The 18,849-nt window shown below is 32.3% G+C and overlaps 1 protein-coding gene across 2 annotated transcripts in view; it reads right to left on the reverse strand.

The window, feature by feature from the left end:
* LOC106476983 (STE20-related kinase adapter protein alpha-like) overlaps window positions 1–17,223 on the reverse strand; it is a 41,702-nt gene extending 24,479 nt beyond the window's left edge. For both annotated transcript variants that reach the window (XM_022381414.1, XM_013937599.2), the window contains exons 1-4: window positions 17,184–17,223; window positions 4,177–4,239; window positions 3,245–3,331; window positions 660–765 (exon numbers count right to left, since the gene is read on the reverse strand). In XM_022381414.1, coding sequence (XP_022237122.1) covers window positions 660–765; window positions 3,245–3,331; window positions 4,177–4,188 — 205 coding nt within the window. In that variant the 5' untranslated portion in view covers window positions 4,189–4,239; window positions 17,184–17,223. The remainder of the gene's footprint in view (window positions 1–659; window positions 766–3,244; window positions 3,332–4,176; window positions 4,240–17,183) is intronic.
* Between the last annotated feature and the right edge of the window lie 1,626 nt (window positions 17,224–18,849).

Consider the following 18,849-nt stretch of genomic DNA (forward strand, 5'->3'; position numbering starts at 1 on the left):
ATTAGATCATTTAATATTTTAAAATACATTAAACAAACAGAAAAATGGCTATAAAATAAAGGAATCAATTTCATTGTCTGGTTACTTAATCTTATTTCATTGCCAAGAAATTATCATGATAAGAAATTGCCAAGGTATTATGGCCAAAGTGAGTTCAGTGCCAGATCATAGGGTTTGGTTGCTCCAAAAGTAATTTATAACGTGTTTCAAAAAAAGACAACATACAAACCCTACAGTGAAATATGCAAACAGTTTTCCTTTCAATAAAAGTTAGAGGAGGTTTCTAGGGATTTAAGATTGTACCTCAACATAAATAAAATATGTAAAAATATAAACTACAATGAGATTAACCAAAGTTATTTATGTGTACATGTGAGAAATTATTACTAATGTTTCAATAAATTAAATACAATATTTCACAGAGTATAATTTTGTGAGTTAAATTGAATCAGCTGTTATTTTAAACAAAAAATAAAAGAAGACAGTCTGACTTTTTACCTGATGAACTTATGAATAATTCTAATTTTTGTTTTCATTACCAAATCCATTATTCAAAATATTAAGAAGCATTTAAAGAATCAACATTTATTTAGCTATGATCAAACACACACAAAATGTGACTCATAAAAAATATACCATACTAATAAATTCATATTTACCTATAATAGAGAGTAGTTCATAATGGTGTGCATCAGACTCATATTTGATCATGGTGGAGTCCTTTGGTAAAAGTGGTATTGCTTCTGATAAGCAAGAGGCTTCAGACTAAAAAGTAGAAATACACATTTTCAATGATAATCATAAGTACTGTGTTTTCAAACTCCTGAAAACATGATGTAGCAAAGTTTGGATACGAATGGCACGAATGACACAGCACAACAGATGCCCTCTCATTCTAATTTGTAGGCTAATTGAAATACCTACCACTAGCCAACATTCTAGTAGTACCTTTTACATGTAAATGAGTCTACACTGCTTCTCGTTGTTTGAATCTATTACAATATTTATCTTTAAGATCACTTTAACATTATAAAAACTACAAATCCAGATTTATATAAAAGTTGCTAACTGGTAATTATTATGGCATACAACATACTTGTATTGTATACTGTACAATTAAACAATACACACTACGTAATTATACATTATTAGAGATTATTAGAAAATAAAATTAAAGGATTTCCTATAATGCAATGTAATCTTTTCAGTGGTAATGATTTGACATTGCCATTGATATGCATGTATGGACCAAAAAAATCCTAAAAATTTATCTATGCAATCTATACTATTATTCTGCTTGTTTGTATGTACGACAATTACGCTTTATGACCGAGAACCTGCTGCATAAGCATGCGTAGTTAGAATGTTTCCCCAAGAAAAACCGTGCATGCACATTATTCACTCAACGACAAACAGTATGCCTCACAAACAGTCAGGGGAATGTAAATATACTTTATTAACTATTTTGCACAACAGAATATTAAAACTTATCAAAGTGTTTAAAAAAGGTTTGACATTAGGTTGTACAATAACATTATAAGTTTATTTATTGACAGTATTAAGTACAGTAAAGTTTAGTCCTAACTAAACTAAAGTAAAAAAAAAAACGTACACAGGTTACAGTGTTAATTTATCTCTTTATCAAACTTAGGTCTAACATAAGTTAAAGTTTTATAAAGTACGGCCTATATACAAGTGGATTTACACATTTTGTTGTCTACAATTACAATTCATAGCTATTGTGCTAGAAATGTTATATTTAAAGCAGTACTGTTACGATAAAGATACTAATTTGGATGGAAATGTTTTACGGGTCTCTGTTAGTCAATGTATTATTAGCATAAAGAAAAATGTTCATTTTGGAGCTTTTATCCTAAATTAATTTATATAGATTCTAAAGTATAAACATTTTACTGTCATTATAATTTTAAAAACAAACCTTTGAGAAATACCTATGAAAATATTAGGAATGGGTTAAGTAATCTATTAAAATAGGCAAAACATATATTTGATAACACAGCAGATCTATAATACACATTGTTGTTTTTCAAGTACAATGAAGCAGTTTTGATATATTAAAAGCAAAAACTGTTACTGAATATTTCTGTTGCGTAACAAAACTCTCTTGAAATGTCTTAAAACCACTCTTCTTAGGTATGCAATGGGATCACAGACACATGTTGCACAATGATTTAAAGTCAAAACATCAGTGTGCTAAAAAAGTTTTAATTTTTCTGACCTAAAATATTCAGTGTCATGAAAATTGCTGTGATTTGAAGTTGTGCTAAAATATGTTTGCTAGTTCCATCACCACAACTCGTTTTGCATTGGTGGTGTAGTCTGTATGTAAAAAAATTATAAATTTAATCTCAAGTAAATAGTTTTGAAGACACAACACATCTGAGATATAGTTTGCCTAATGACATAACATTCTCCTTTGCTTTCACTCACGGGTTCTTGGAATTACTTATATTTCTAGAATGTGGAAACATTTAGCACCCTTTGTGATGTGTGTTTATATCTCAACACTTAGTATATGAGTGTTAATTCAGCTTGGAACATGCTCCACAAAATATAATTAATGACATTAAGATCCTTCATTCATGAAAGATGATCTACAATGAGAAGAAACATTTCCTCTCTTTTTCCCTGACATTCAAATGTGAGAAAAGAAGAGCAAGTGTAAGCTTTACACAGATAGGAAATCAGTTTCACGTACAGTCAAATTAATTGCATATTTTATGCAAACAGTTACTTCAAATAAATCTCTGAAGGAGATGTACATTATAATTAGCTTCTGATCAAAGCATACATCAAAACTAAACAATTAACCCAGTAATTAATATAGTTAATTCAATACAAAGTTTTTACTTATAATTATTAGTATGCAACTGATTCATCATTTGGGAAACCCAGGTGTTAACAATATATTTGGCTGTCCCAATATTAGTTAACAAAATACAAAAAGAACATATATAATAAAAAGTTATAATATATACTGTATATAGATATTAAACATTTTAACCATTACTGCTAAGAAAACTAACATTAAAGAAAAAACAATATATAATTTAATTAAAAAACACAAAAATTAGTAGTTTGCATTATGCACTATCACCAAACCATACATGTAATATTACTTTGTAACCAAAATTAATTTCTGAGTTCCCAGTCATCAATATTTCATGTGAAAAGCAAAAAATATTTATTAAGTTAAACCTAAAATAAAAATAAAATTGCTAACCAATGGCTGATAAGAAGACTCGTCATGAGTAGGCTGACAAACCGAGGAATCTGTGTCTATGGTGCTTTTTGAGAAACTGCAGTCAGGCTGAAAAACAAAAGAATAATAAAAATTGGATAACCTAAATATTGTGTCACAAAACTTATCTTATACTATCCTATCTGTCTTTCTGTACTCAGTTGAAGAATTACTTTAAATAATTTATCACACTGTATTACATTTAAAAATGACAGTGAACTACATTAAAAACTGTTTTTAAAATTACACTTACTGATATAGTTTTAGAGAGTGTAAAATTAATCAATAAATTAGTAAAATTACACAACTATAAGAAGCATACAGAAGCTTGAGCAGAAATAATTAAATGTTAAACATAACTTATGCCACAGCTCAACAATTTTTATAAAATGTGGTTGCAGTATTCAAATACTCATTACTGTAATTTACTTGTCCAAAATCAAACTCTTAATTACATTTTGGGAAATTTTTTTGTTTTCAGTCTTAATTCTTATCACTTCTTTATGCTTAATAACAAACTTCTAAATGAATAACAAACAAGAAGGCAATACATTATTTACAAAGGTAATAGCTTATTGGTACATACAGTATAATATATGTACAAACATACTGTTACAGCTGGGTGGTTAGTGGAATATATGATAATCGATTAATCGTCATGCTCATTAATCCATTACATTAAACTGATTGATTATTCTCACGAGGCTTGAATAATCTGAATAATTAGAAACACTAGTTATGATTATTTTCATGAGCTGTGACAGTCATTGATTAAGCTGAACAATCTTGAATTAATTGCAAATAATAATAACGAAAAATCATTATGGCAGTATAAAAACAATATTTATATTAATATTTTTATATCACATATACCCATAAATAACAATAAAAACAATAATGACCCAAAATCTTACCAAACATGACATTGACTCCTCAGTTGTCCAACGAAAGCACCAATCACAAAATACTTTAATTTCCTACAGTATATGAAAACAATTATAGTATTAAGGATAGAATTACTATAAATATTAAGTTTCAAAGCTGCAAAAAATTACATATGAATAGTCTTTAATTTTACAAATAATGCTATGAAATAAAATAAAAAAATATGTTAGTTATTTCAAAACTTTAGAATCCTTTTTTTTTTTACATTTAGTGTGTGGGAGAGGGGCAAAGAAAATATATCTATTAAAGTTTTATTTAAATATTCTAGTATAGTAGGAAATGAGGAACTTGTTGGTTTTATTACACTGACAAATGATATGCACAACTTCACAAACTATTATATTTTATTGTTTTTAAAATATGACAATAATTACACAGGATGGAGTGTTACTTACATTTAACATTTCCCATTCTGTTAACCATTACTTAATATGGTTTTTTTTATATAATTTATTTTAATGTATCCTGTACTGAAAAATCTGTTCAAGTTTATTAAATTAAGTCATTCCAAGGACTTGTATTATTCTGGATTAACACTAGGTTCAAATTTTGGTTTCTATAGAACAGGTATGTGTTATTACACTGGAATAAATATTGCCTAAATGTTGATGAATACTTACCTTACTAATTACACTTTCTTCAAATTTAAGGATAAGATTAGCATTGTCTTAAGCATAGTCAGAGGAACGTATTGGCTAAACATAGCCTGACAAAAATTGTGACTTTTTATGCATACTTGTATTTGAGTTTATGAAAACAAAATTCATGTTCTTTTCTGAGCCACTTATAGCCACTCAGAAAAACATGCATTTTCAAACCTGCTATGTGTGAAGAACTATTTGAGGACTTCAATGACAAAGAAATGTCTAAACAATCTGATGATACTACACTGTAATCAAGATAAAGACTGATAAACTAGACTTACTCAACACTGCACAGATGTTTTCATTTGAAAACAACAGAAGGCACACCTAATTTGAAAAATTCCACTGAATATCAAGTATTACAAATTACATTATATTATTCAATATCTTAGTAGAAATGGTGTACAGCCCCCTCAAACAAAAATTACTTTCCTGTAAAATTTCCACTGGCACCAAGGATACTACACTTAAAAAGGGACTGAATAAGTAAATGTTATCAAGTTAACATGAACCTAATTTACAAATCTTTCTCAGCATAGTAATTTTTTTTTTTAATTTTTAAGGTGTAGAAAGCAAACACACAATCCTTTATACACTTTACTGACTTTAAATAAATGGTTCTCAACCTTTTCTTGGGTTCAGGACCTATTTGTAAACAATTATGGCCAATCATGACTTACTTCAGTGCAAAAAACACTTCACTTACTAAATATTTACATAAATAAATACACTATTATATATTTTCAAAGTCTGTTTGCAATTCCTTCACACATTCTGATGACTTTGATTCTATTACTCTGGAGAACATTGTAAATTTAAATTACATGCATGTACAAAAATAAGAGCCTGACAGAAAGTGTAAGATTACTTAATTTTTAACTAGAGTTTGCAAACATTTTCTAATGCCATGACCAAACAACCACTTCTCTCAACAACCAACATATATATTTGCAACTGTAGCCCTATTAATATTCTATTACAACCATGCCTATGGTTTCAATAGATCTCTTTTACATGATAACTGAGAGAGTAATCATAGGTTCAATCCTTAAGCTTCAAGCAATTTTCAATTTCTATACAATATGATAAAGGTAGCTCATCCCAGTCAGTATCATTGTATTTAATGTTATTCCTATGATCTTGTTTCTAATCTGAGCAACATTTAGCTGCTTAAGACATTAATAATACAAAAATTTTACTCTCTGAACCCTAACTAGAACACTATGACACAATTCCTTCATCTGTTATCCATCACTACAAAAAAACAACTCTTCCAAAATCCCATTAACATAATTTATTACATAAATCAAACTATATCAATACTATATCAAATCCATACTTCTGGGTGTCAAAACTTGATTGAAGACTTTTACATAATTCGTGAATATAATAAGCAAAGAGTTTTTCTAACTTGATCACAATATTCATATTCAAACCATGATTGTTTTCCAACAGATTATGTGAAATTCTTCTTAATAATTCTAGATTTTACTTTCTTCAATATGGTAATTTAAGACTTCCTCAAATTTTTGACCTCATTATATCAGTGCAAATTATTCCACACAATCTTTTCTTACCCTTGGAAATCTCATCATACGTGCATATCAAAACAAACAATATTTTGTACTAATTATTAATAAGAAATTCTGTTGGAAGTTAAAAAAGAGTGTATAATACTACATCAACCACTCTATATCTGCTATGTCTAGTGCTGACAAGGACTGGGTACAGCAGATATAGAGTGGTTGATGTAATATTATACATTCTTCTTTACTTTTACTATTAAAACTATTTCAAGTATAAATCGTGATGTTTATTGACAACATCATTAACTACATATGCTTGTCACATGTAACAAACAACTAGAAGATCTGGCCATGTAAAGCTTATTGGATTGCCATTTAAATTATTTCAATCTCCTTTATATGATTTGGGGAAAAAAGGAGAAACAATAGGGAAGTAGTATCCCAAAGTTATAATTTTTCTAACTGACAAGGTATTTTCCACAGGTACTTCCCTCTTCTCACAAGATTAGCTTTTCTTGTTTTATGCTGCCCTCTGTATGCAAACTTTTCAGAAATGCATGCCACAAGCCTTTATCATCCAAAGTTCCATCACATCTCTCATGCAAATTATCATGTATCACATCTCCACCAATAAGAGAGCACTCCGATCATGTGATGCATACAACTCCAGGAATGTGTCCTCCGGAATCTGAGGGAAGTCCATCACATGTACTCAACCCCCACGACTGTGAAACCAGCCCAAAATGCCCCACAGTCAGTAAAAACTCATCACCCAACGAGGACAGAAGCAGAAACAGGCCGCATAGACCTTCTGCAACCCACAACCAAAAGACAAGTCGAGAGGGGAAGATGGACAACCCAAAACCTGTGGTTCACTCAATCTCCAAAACCTCACTCACTGGGTCCTGACATCCACGCAAGGAGGAGGGCACTCAATTGGAGGGGTGAACTGCATTTAGGCATCTCAGCTCCAGAAATTAGTACTCATCCAGAGGATCTTGTAAATTCCTCTACACCAGCAAAACACCACCACCCAACTCTGAACTGAATGGTTATAGCCATCTTTGTGGAACCAATCCAGCAGGTTGCCTCCATGGTCAACCATTCCAGTGGCTTGGAATTGGTAAGTGGTAAGGACTCCCATACTCCACTGGAAGAAAGGGGGAAAAGTGTGGTGGAAAATGCAATGGGTGATCATGAAACCCTATTTTTAAAAGCAGACCACACCAATTTATTCAATCTAGGAATGGCAGGGATGGGCAATCCCCTTCTGAGGTAAATTGCGGGTATGAAGGACCACACTACAGTTGCCACAGTGGCCAACGGACCCAGATGAAACTGATCAATATGGAAAGGACAGGGGAAGCAAAGACCATGTGGAAACAGGAAAAATGGAAGGTATGGGATAACGCTGCCCAGAACCCCGAAATCGAGGAGACCAAAGAACCCCTCTCAAAGAGCCATGTGAGAAACTTGGAGATACAGGCAACCATTGGGTGAGAAGCCTGAAAACCCTGAGTCAATGTCCAAGAATAAATGCTCCATTTGTGTTGATAGATGGCCAAAAAAATAAGGCCGATTGGAATGGGCTAAATGTGAAACTACTCTGTGAGAGAAACTGGAATTCCTCACCAAGGACCTGACAAAAGCCGGGTGTGAAAACGGAGGACAAATGGAGCAGGATAGAGCCTTAGGGACTGGGGTTGACGGAAGGGAAGAGGAAGGAGAGGGACCACCTGCAGTTGGAGCAACCAAGGGAATCATGGTTGAGCGAGCCAGTAAAGAGCAGTCAGAAGGACCATGCATGAAGTAGCATGGATGAGGGAGACCACCCGATGAAGTAAACGGATGGGAGGGTAAATATAAAGGAACAGATGAGACAATCCTGGATGAAGGCATTGACATCCAAGACTCAAGGATGGGGGAACTGGGGACTAAACCAAGGTAATTTGTGATTGAGGGCAGTGGCAAAGGCATCGATATGGAGTGTACCCAAATGCAGACAGAGCCACCAAAACACAGCAGGATACACGGACCAATATGCGGGATAAACGTGATCTAGTCAGGAAAGATGATCGACTATGAGATTGAAAGCACCCAGTACATGAAACACCATCAAACAAATTTGAAGTATGTGGGCCCAATAAGGAAGATCCATAGTGCAAAAACACAGGGATTTGGACCTGGTGCCACCTTGGCTGGTGGCTGGCAAGAAAAGGAAAATGATTCAAAATGATGACAAACAGCCAGGAGTTTGAGAATACTGATGTAAAGAGAACTCTCCTAAATGGACCAATAACCCAAAACCTCCAGATGATCCACTCAGGCACCACAGCTCTGAAGGGATGCATCCAGGAACAGATGTAAATATGGCCAAGGAGGAGGAAGCAGGACTCCCGCCAACGTGTGGGCCCTGTTTAACCACCAATAGAGATTGTCTACAAGGGATGACAGAAGGGTTATAGAAGTATCCAAGGGGTCCTGGGTGAGGTTCCATTGATTCAAGGACCCATTGAAGAAACTGCATATGGGCCCTGCCCAGGAGTATTTGAGGGGTTATGGAGGAGCACATCCCCAAGAGTGCCAGAACATTGCGAGATGTAACTGAAAGAACAGACAGGGCTTTCTGAATTGCCCGTTCCATAGAATGGAGCCAGAGAGGAGAAGGTTGGACCCGACTTAGATGGGTGTTAAAGAAAACACCTAAATGGATAGGTTATTGGGTAGGACAAAGGAGAGACTTCTCCAATTCGACCAATCAGCCCACCCGTTCAGCTTCAGTCAGAAGCTGATAAATGTGACAGGCCAATACCTGTTCAGAACGAGCAAGAAGAGGCCAGTCATCCAAATAAACATAGAAGCACAACCCCATGGCATGAATATGTCGAGTAAAGAAACAGACCACATGACAAAAAACATAGGGTGTTGAAGCTAGACTGAAAAGTAAGGATGAAAAGGATTTCAGCAGAAAACCCCTCAGGATTTCTGTGAAGAACCTCTGAAAGAAGGTGAAAGGAAGAAAGGCACTTAAACAAGGTCATGAGGGGAAGACAAAGACAAGAAAATTGGGCTTCAGTAAGTTAGACAGGGTAATCTGGGTTTGCCCCCCCCCACAAAAAAAACTGGTAGAACCAACTCTAACAAATTTGGTCGAGAAGGGAGATGTCTGCTTGATGATAAGCAAGAGCAGACTGATCCGAAGTTTGTGGGGTGTGTGGCATATTAATGCCTTCCCCCAACTGAGAGGCAAATTTGTCCATGTGAACCCTAATACTGGGGGACGGGGAAAAGACTAAATATGGTCGGGAAGTTGTTTCATGTATGAGGGAAAGACTACGGCCATGGGAAACAAGTGTAAGAAAGAAAACGTTACATACCTGAGAAATAAAGCATGGGAAGGCATGGTAAACTCCGTGAGACATTGTGAAAAAAAACCCATTAAAATACCTCTTTGCATCTTAGAATTTCAATGACTTTTTTTATTGTTAAACATAAAGTTACATTTTATATATCCAGTCAGTTTCAAGTGAATTGATATTTATTTAAAAAAAGTTTTAAATTTATTTTGCAAATTACAATAATCACCAGTCATAAATTGTAAAAAAAAATGGCAAACACAAAACCAACAAAAATTTATTGGTAACCCTAGACCTCACATTTGTCAGGCTAAATAACAATATTTTTACTCTTGATTGAGATTATTTATATCTAACAAATATAGATTCTTTTCAATAATTTCATCTATGTAGATTAAATACAATAAACTTAAAAATGGCATTCAATAAATAAGGATTTGAGTCATAGAATATTTGGCCTTTGCTTACCATATAGGTGATCACAATAAGCTATGGACATATTAACATTCAAAATTTACTCTTTAATGGTATACTTAATATTTTCTTAATAATGATGTGCAACTGAAATAAAAGTCTGCAAATATAAAATTCTTGATTTTGTTATTTCACTTGCCAAACACATGGGTAAAGGTAAGATACAATGGATTTAAAAGCTATTAAATTTTTGTTACATCCTTATCAGAAAAGTACCAATACACATCTAAAAGGATTTTATTTTGAAGGCCCTCTTAAATGGTTTGTTTCTGCAGCACTCATTTTGCTCCTTTAGTACTTCAATTCTAAAAAACATCTAAACAGGCAATTTTCAAATCCTAGCTAATACCCTGATGAAACAACAGAGTTTGTATTGTATAATAAATAACTTAAGATGAGATCCTGTACTCATGTAAGGTAGTTTAAAAAGTTCAAACTATTTTTAAAGCATTGGCTCCTGAGTCAGACCACAAGTAACAAAGATCCAGTTTGATTGAGCTCAATTAACAACTTTTTGCTTTCTCTCACTCAGCCATCTTTTAATCCAAGTTTCAGATTTTCAAAAAATAGGCCGGACTCTGACTGGTCTAGTTTTAATTTTATAATGTGGTGACTAACTTTTGGATGGGTTGCTGTTGGAAGTGGTGGAGGTCAGTGACTTGCAAGAGTTTGGGAAAGGGATCAATAATGTTTTGAAAGGTTGGGTAACCCAGGATTAAATTTTATTTTTTTCTAAACATGGGTATTTAATGACAGTCTTGAATGATGAAATGGTCCTGTATTGCTTCACAGGTTATATAAAAACATTCATATATTGTGTGTTTCTTGAAATACTTTATCAAAATCCTCCTCTAAACCAAAATATTGTTGTAAGCTGTAGTTAATTCTTTTAATTTAAACATTTGCTGGAGGGTGCACAAAGTTAAGATCTAGTAAATTTGTCTAATACCTAAATCAGAACATATAAATATAAATGTGAGAATCAGTGAAGCATCTAAATTAGGCACACATCTCAGTTTGTAACGAAATGTTATATTTGAACTTAGGTCTGTGAATTTAACCTTTAGAAACACTACAGGAGGAAATATATAAATTCATTATTGTCACATGGACTGAATTTCACTTTATTTTCACTAAATAAAAGAGTCTGGCCAATGATAGAACACGTTACAACAACTGTATAAGAAGTGGAATTATTTCTGTGAAATTAAAATAGAATTTGACAACCCAATCAGAAAATAAGATTAAATCATTGTCAGAAATGATGAAAAAATTAGAAGGCCAAGGCAAAAAGAGACAGAAAATTAAAAGAACAACAACAAGAATGATACAGAAAATTAAAAGACCAAGAGACAGGAATCTAAGAGAGGAATTATGAGAAAATATTTCAAGAATTATTTAGAAAAATCTGATTGAAGACAAGATCAGTGAAGATGTTCAGATGAATTACAACAACAATATTAAAGTAGAATGGAAAGGCTATAATGACAAACTTGAAGTAGTACAAAAAGAGATCACTATGGTAGAAAAGGATACCAGTGATAGAATAAAATATTTTTGAATTAATAAGTGCAGAGATTAAACCAGTCACATCTCTTTCTGCATATGCCCAATAAATCTAACCTAAAACACCATCTAATACAAAATATGGAACAGGAGAACATATTTGGTCTACCCCTTTTACTCCAGCCAAGTCAAAACAAAATCCAGTTCCAGAATTTAGCTAGCCAATTCAACAAGATTCAGAAACCAAGTGACTATGATGGAAAGGTATAATGAAAGGCATATCAGGCTTAGTTCAAAACAATTTCCAAAGTGAACAGATGGAATAGTGAACATCAAGCTATTTACTTTGAAGCCCATTTAAAATGATTAGCTTTAAAGACATTAAGTAACATTCTAGCTGAGAGCTGCACCAATTCTCAAACATTGGTAGTTGCCTTATCCAACAGGTTTGGAGTGACACACCATGGACAACAAGAAAATAAATGGAGTCACAAAGAAGGATGCCTACACACTCCCAAGGATCAACTCTACTTTGATTGCTCTCTCTGAATGAAAATTGTTTTCAACACTGTATTTTAAGAGTGGATATTGGCAAGTGCAATTTGATGAAGTAAGTAGAGAGAACACAACCTTTACTGCAGGAATAGATTGTGGCAATATGTTGTGCTACAATTTGGATTATGTAATGCACCTGCTCTCACTCTCTGAACTACCCTGGAATGTCATAAACATATAATTGCACATGGGAAGACCTGTGTTAATGCTTATGATGGGTTAATGAAAGTTCTGGATCCTTAGAAAAGTGACTTATTCTATTATTAGGTGATTTTTCCAGGACACATTATCAGAAAAGAGGGAGTGTCTACAAGCCCACTGAAGATGGACTCTGTCTAGAATTGGCCAACACCAAAGAACCTGTTTGAGATAAGATGATTTTTGGACTGTGCTCTTACTACCATCATTTGGGCTTATCCTCTACATAAGTTACTTGAAAAACCAAATATGTTTTGTTGGACTGATGATTGTGAAAAAGCATTTAATAAGCTAAAGAAGGAATTGACTGCTATTAGTATTAGCATACCCAACTCTTAAAGATCCATTCATTACAGGTACTAGTAATTTTGCAGTAGGAGCAATGTTATCAAAAGTACAGCATGGGAAAGAACATGCAATTGCCTATTATAATAAGGCAATGAATGCTGCAGAAAGAAGATATTATACAACTCGGAAAGAGCTACTAAGTGGTGTTTGAGCTCCAAGTCATTTCCATCATTATCTATATGGACAAAAGTTTATAATCCTGACACATCATGAAACATTGAGGTAGCTGGTAAATTTTTGCAATTCAGAAGACCAAATAGCAAAATGGCTCTGACAACTCCAAGAGTACAACTTTAGCATCATAAATCATCCTGGCCGGAAACATGAAAATGCTCACACATTATTACTAAGACCATGTGTTAATGAGGAATGTAAACACTTTGAAAAGATGGAAGCACAAGATAGTAAAGATGACCAACCTAAAGTTCAACAAAGTATGATCCATAATTCAAGATGTGATACCTAAAAGCAATGAAGTACTAATGTAGTTCAATACTCAAATGAAAGCTTCTCAGGCAAAAAGGTACATGTTTGAAACCAATTATTCAGTGGATCAAAAATAATGCAGAAAAACTCTTGAACCAAACAGTCACTCTATATAGCCTGTAGACAAAGATTTACCATGCAGTGGGATTAATTATGCCTAAAGAGGGTTTGATATGTTGGAATGAGAAGATGCCGGTGGCACTTCCACAGTCTCTACATTCTGATACACTTCATGATTTTCATAACCATCCAACAACTGGATACTTAGTTGTTAAAAAAACTATGGAGTGAGTAATAGAATACTTTTATTGGGCTGGATGTCAGGGATTTACAGAGAATTAGTGCAAAATGTGTGAACTATGCTGTAAGTGAAAAGGCCCATGAAAGAAACAAATGTATTATTGTATTGGAGCACTTGTTATTAATGTGCTTGTAACTGTAGGAATAATATATCATGGTTGTGATGGACTATTTCACCTAAGAGCCAGAAGCATACATTGTTCTTAACCAGGAAACAAAAACTAGCAAGGAAATTTGTCAACAAATTTGTTTCAAGATTAAGCATGCCTATGGAACTTTACTCAGATCTGGGACAAAACTTGAAATTAACCTTGTCTGCAGAGATGCCTTGATCTCTGGAATGAAAAAGACCAGGACAACAACCCTTCATCCATCTTCTAACAGTATGGTAGAGATATAAAACTATACACTGTTAAATCAATTAGCCTTTCATGTGGATGAGCATCAGAACTCTTATTTTACAGTGTATATTACTATACTTAACAATTTCTATGTGATAAATGTTATGTATTTATATATCCAAGTTATACATTTTACAATAAATAAATTCAGGTAAATATATAAATAAAAAAAAAGAAGTAAGGCAAAATTAAATAATGATATCATATTGTATTATATAATAACCTTTAAAACTATATATGTCTTTTAATTTATAACTATCACGTTCAACTATGTTTGTATAGGTCTTTCCTTTTTGTGGATTGAAAGTCAGCTTCCTCCTCATACATAATATCACTTTCATAAAAAAATGTTAAAGTAAGCTAATATTTACTATTCTAAGTTCATTCATGGAAAATGTAGTTGCTATATAGCTTACTCGTTTAACTGTTTGTTAAAATTTACCTGAAATGGACTAATAACGGTCTAGTAATATGTAACTTGAATAAGTCTTTAATCTAATCACACAAACCGGGCTCCTGTTAAGTTACAACTAGCTCTAACTATATAGGAAGCACTGAAAAGGGAAAAGAAAAATCTGGTTGTTGTGTTATGCTGCTTAAATGCAGCTTAGTGCAGAAAGTTCTTTAACATGTTGATTTCTCAGCGTGCATGTGTTTCTATGACGTCTTCTTCCAGCCTGTACTGTAAATATCTAAACATATTAATAATTTTAATGTGTTCTTTCTAAACTTCAATCTGTATCAGCAACTTCTCACTTAAAAGTTTATAATGTTTTTTTATAATTATAAAGTTATTAACTATTTCTTAAGTTTTTCAAGCTGATGATGGAATTAGAAAATTCTGAAACATTGGTAACTAAAGATTTTTTTTATTGCAGTGTTTTTAATATTTTCATAAAACTATCATTGCTAACTTATGAATCATTTTAATTTCTGCAAAGAGGTAATCTAGTATCATCTAGATGGATGATCAGTGGAATATGATAATCAATTAATTGTTAGGCTCACCAACAACTTACATTTAGTTAAATTATTATTTTCACATGACACTTGGATAGTTGGAATAACTGAAAATAGTATTAATTATTGATAAAAAAACACTTATTTTGATTAGTTGAATATTTTCATGAGTCATGACACTAAGCGATTAAGGAAAAAACCTGGAGTAAACCAAAAATAAGAAGTAATAATAATGGTAATATTTGGATAGTTGGTATAATTGAAAACACTAATTTTGATTAGCTGATCAAATGAGTTAATTTCTCAGCTCTAGACTCATGACAAGTTATTATTCCCAAATACCAAATGTTTTACTGTACTTTTCTAGGATTGGAGTGAATTTGTGTTCAGTAAATTATATATTATCTACAGCCTTTCTACTAGGAAAAACCACATAAGACAGTAATTACCTGACACCTGTTCACTCTTAACTATTGATACACAGATAAACATACTTTATAAGAAAAAAAATTACATATAGATAAAAATTTACTTTCAATTAACAATCTATTCATGAGCTTAGTTGAATTGACCATCCTCAAATCTGTAAAGCTACAAATATTAATGTTTATTGTAATTCTGAATTTACTGTGGGTGATTTCATTAAATTCAGCAAGTTTTTAGCAAACTCTAAAAGTCTGTTGTACACCAAAAAATTTAATAAAGCTTTTACTAAAAATTTGTTTTTGACTTTCCAAAGCCTGGATAAAAGGTAATTTTAATGCTAAGATTAAAAATACTTATCTCCATTTTATAGTTTTCATACTTCATTTACATAACTTCTGGTACCTCCAAAATTAATAGTTTTTCTACATCCGTTTCCTTTTAATTTTATGGATTTATTGCTGTAATCCTCACGTGAAAAACAATAAATGTGAGAGGTCATTACCTGTTTCCCATAACCATAGTGTAAACACAATGTGATAGCTGAGTGTAATGTTTTACAGTGCTTAAGCTTGTGCAATTTTAGTCATTTTATTTTAATGAAGTCTTGTTGAACTAAGATAAGAAGTTACTAATTTTTACTTTTTTATTAACAAATATAAACAATAAATAAAACATATACATAATAATGGCCTGTAGTACTTATTGCATTCTTGAAGTCTTTTGCACTTGTGTAAAAATTTTTAGACATTTTTCATAAACCTTGTTGAATCTCATAAATTTTAGTGTACAAAAAAATTTCATGTAGCTTTCAAGTAGATATCTTGGGACATATTGAGTAAATAAAACTTTAATGCAAATATTTGGCTGTACTTTACTACATGAAAATGTGTGTGCACACTTTATACTGTCAGCACAACAATTCTAGGTTATGCAAGAAATATCAATTTGAAATTACCACTACAAGAATGTGGTGTAGGCTTGAGAAGAACACTTAATCAAGTGATTTTACCATGCCATTAAAGATCAGGATGAGGGTTGTAATCTGGAACTTGAGTTTTAATACTAGTGGCAATTGCACAACTGATAGAATATCAGCATCAGGGTTCTACAGTATTATAAACTGTGTCGTCTTATTAGAATAGGAGCCCTAGCCAGAACATATTTCTTAGTATCTTGATTAAACAAAAAGCCACACAGGACAAAAACTGGCTACAAGCTATGGGAAAACGGTAATTCAGACTAATGAAGCTTTGTAATTGACTGAATTATTCATTGAATGTGAATACTGGAGTTCCACATTTTGTAATTTCCAGTTCCACTAAACTTTTAAATTCATAATTAAATTGTTATAGTATACCAACCTTTGTTTTATTATTTACTCACTAATAAAAAAAAAAGAAAAAAAGAAAGACCGTAATTTTAAAGCTGTTTCCAAGCCTTGATTACAATGACTAACAACTAATTTAAACATACTGTAGTTACGGCTTATTGTTATATTGTAAAACTAAAATCCAAAGCGAGTGAGAGTGATGCCTATATTAAAACTATAAATTCTATAAAGCACAATTATCCGTTGAACACATGTATATGAATTAATTTATATGATGTACGTACAATACACCGACAGTTTGAGTTTGAATATGTCAATAATCTGGTAAAAACAATAACATATTTCAATTACATGAAGTCAAACCTTACTGCGAAAGAAAATCTTTCAATAACTTGCTTACAACTAATTTTTAGAGTTATTATAGTAAAATTATATTAAGTTAGTATAGTGTAATTTATCTACCCACCAACTTCGGAAACCTGTTTACCTCCTTGTGTAGCCACTCTGCCACTGATGGCGCTATCTTTGTTATTACATAACTATTAGTAATTTATGGTATATATTGATAAATTATGCTCATTGAATTGCCATTAAAATCACAGATTAATAATAGCTCATCTAATGTATGAAAATGCTTATATGTTGTAATACATGAACCACGGCAAATTTAGTGGTTTGTGTATCTATATAGATATAATAGTACTGTCTGTTGTATGTCCATGTAACTACTTCGCAGAGTCTAGATGGATCTTCACCAACATTTGTATGGAGATTCATTAGGTCCATGCGGGGATACATACAAATTTTCAGTTTTGCAGTTTTTATTGACATATTTTACCACTACCTCACTTTCTGTAGATGGATCTTCATCAAATTTATAATGGAGGCTCATTGGGTCCATGGGGAGATGCATACACATTTTCAGTTGCGTTTAGCGGTTTTCATGGGTGTTTTTGCATTATTTTACCACTACTTCACCCCCCGTTGATGGATCTTCACCAAATTTGGTATAAAGTTTTGTTGGGTATATGGGGAGATTTATACAAATTTTAGATGGCTTAAGAGACTGATCACCCATTAATTCAAGATCCCTTTCTTTCATAACACTGTTAAGGTTATTCACATCCAAGTTATGCTTTTAATGCCTGTGGGTTATTATAATTTCATTTATAAGTATAATTTGGATGGGAATAATTTTAACAGTGTCATGAAAGAAATCCAAAGTTTTTAACCAAAGAATTGGATTTAAAATAGGAAAAATTATCTACAAATATTTGTTTATTTTTTGTCTAATCCCAATTGAAAATACTGATGCAGTATAAAGCATACGAGACATCATTAATAAGTATTAATTGTGACATATATTCCTATTCATTATCTGAATTTGTTTTGTTTTGCATTAGTATTCAGAGTAGTGAACAGATGGCACTAGTTTGTTCCATGCTTATATGGTTTGTAAACTACAATCGTAAATGAACTAGTTTGCATAAACGTTCAAAATTCATATATGATTTTCCTGTCAGAATTGGCTACAAGTTTAATTTGAAAAATTTATAATAAACGACAATAGACATAGGGTTGGCATTTATTTAAATTTTTTGCAAAGGTTTAACATATATTTATTTGTTAAAGTGTGTTATAACCAAGTGTATTATTTATTATCAGACTGCAGCAGAAAGCAAAATATGATTTGTTACATCGGTAGACATATGTATCGTATCATGAAAATAGTTTGAAAAAAAAGTGATAAATAGAACTAAATTTCATTAAAAAATTGCGCAACAGGGATTTCTGAGTATGAAACTTTGCTTTGAGATTACCACAGTCTTGAAGAAGCTTTCATTACAAAATTTATTAGGATTACACATATATATGTATATATCGCTTTCTGCCTACCTATTGATTTTCAACAGACTTCTTACAAAACAAATGAAGACAACCTAGCCTTATATCCTAAGCATCACATGCAAGACACTAACTGAACATTCAATAATTTGCTTTTAGAAAGTTTGTGTTCTTCCTTAGCTAGTTTAGTTTAGCCCACATAACTTATCGCTCTATCTAGGGATGAGGGGGGGATTATAGTATTGCTTTTGGGATAAGTTAGAAACGTTTTAATGCTGTTCCTGAAG

Source organism: Limulus polyphemus, unplaced genomic scaffold (assembly GCF_000517525.1).
Source record: "Limulus polyphemus unplaced genomic scaffold, Limulus_polyphemus-2.1.2 Scaffold161, whole genome shotgun sequence".
Lineage (NCBI taxonomy): Eukaryota > Metazoa > Arthropoda > Merostomata > Xiphosura > Limulidae > Limulus > Limulus polyphemus.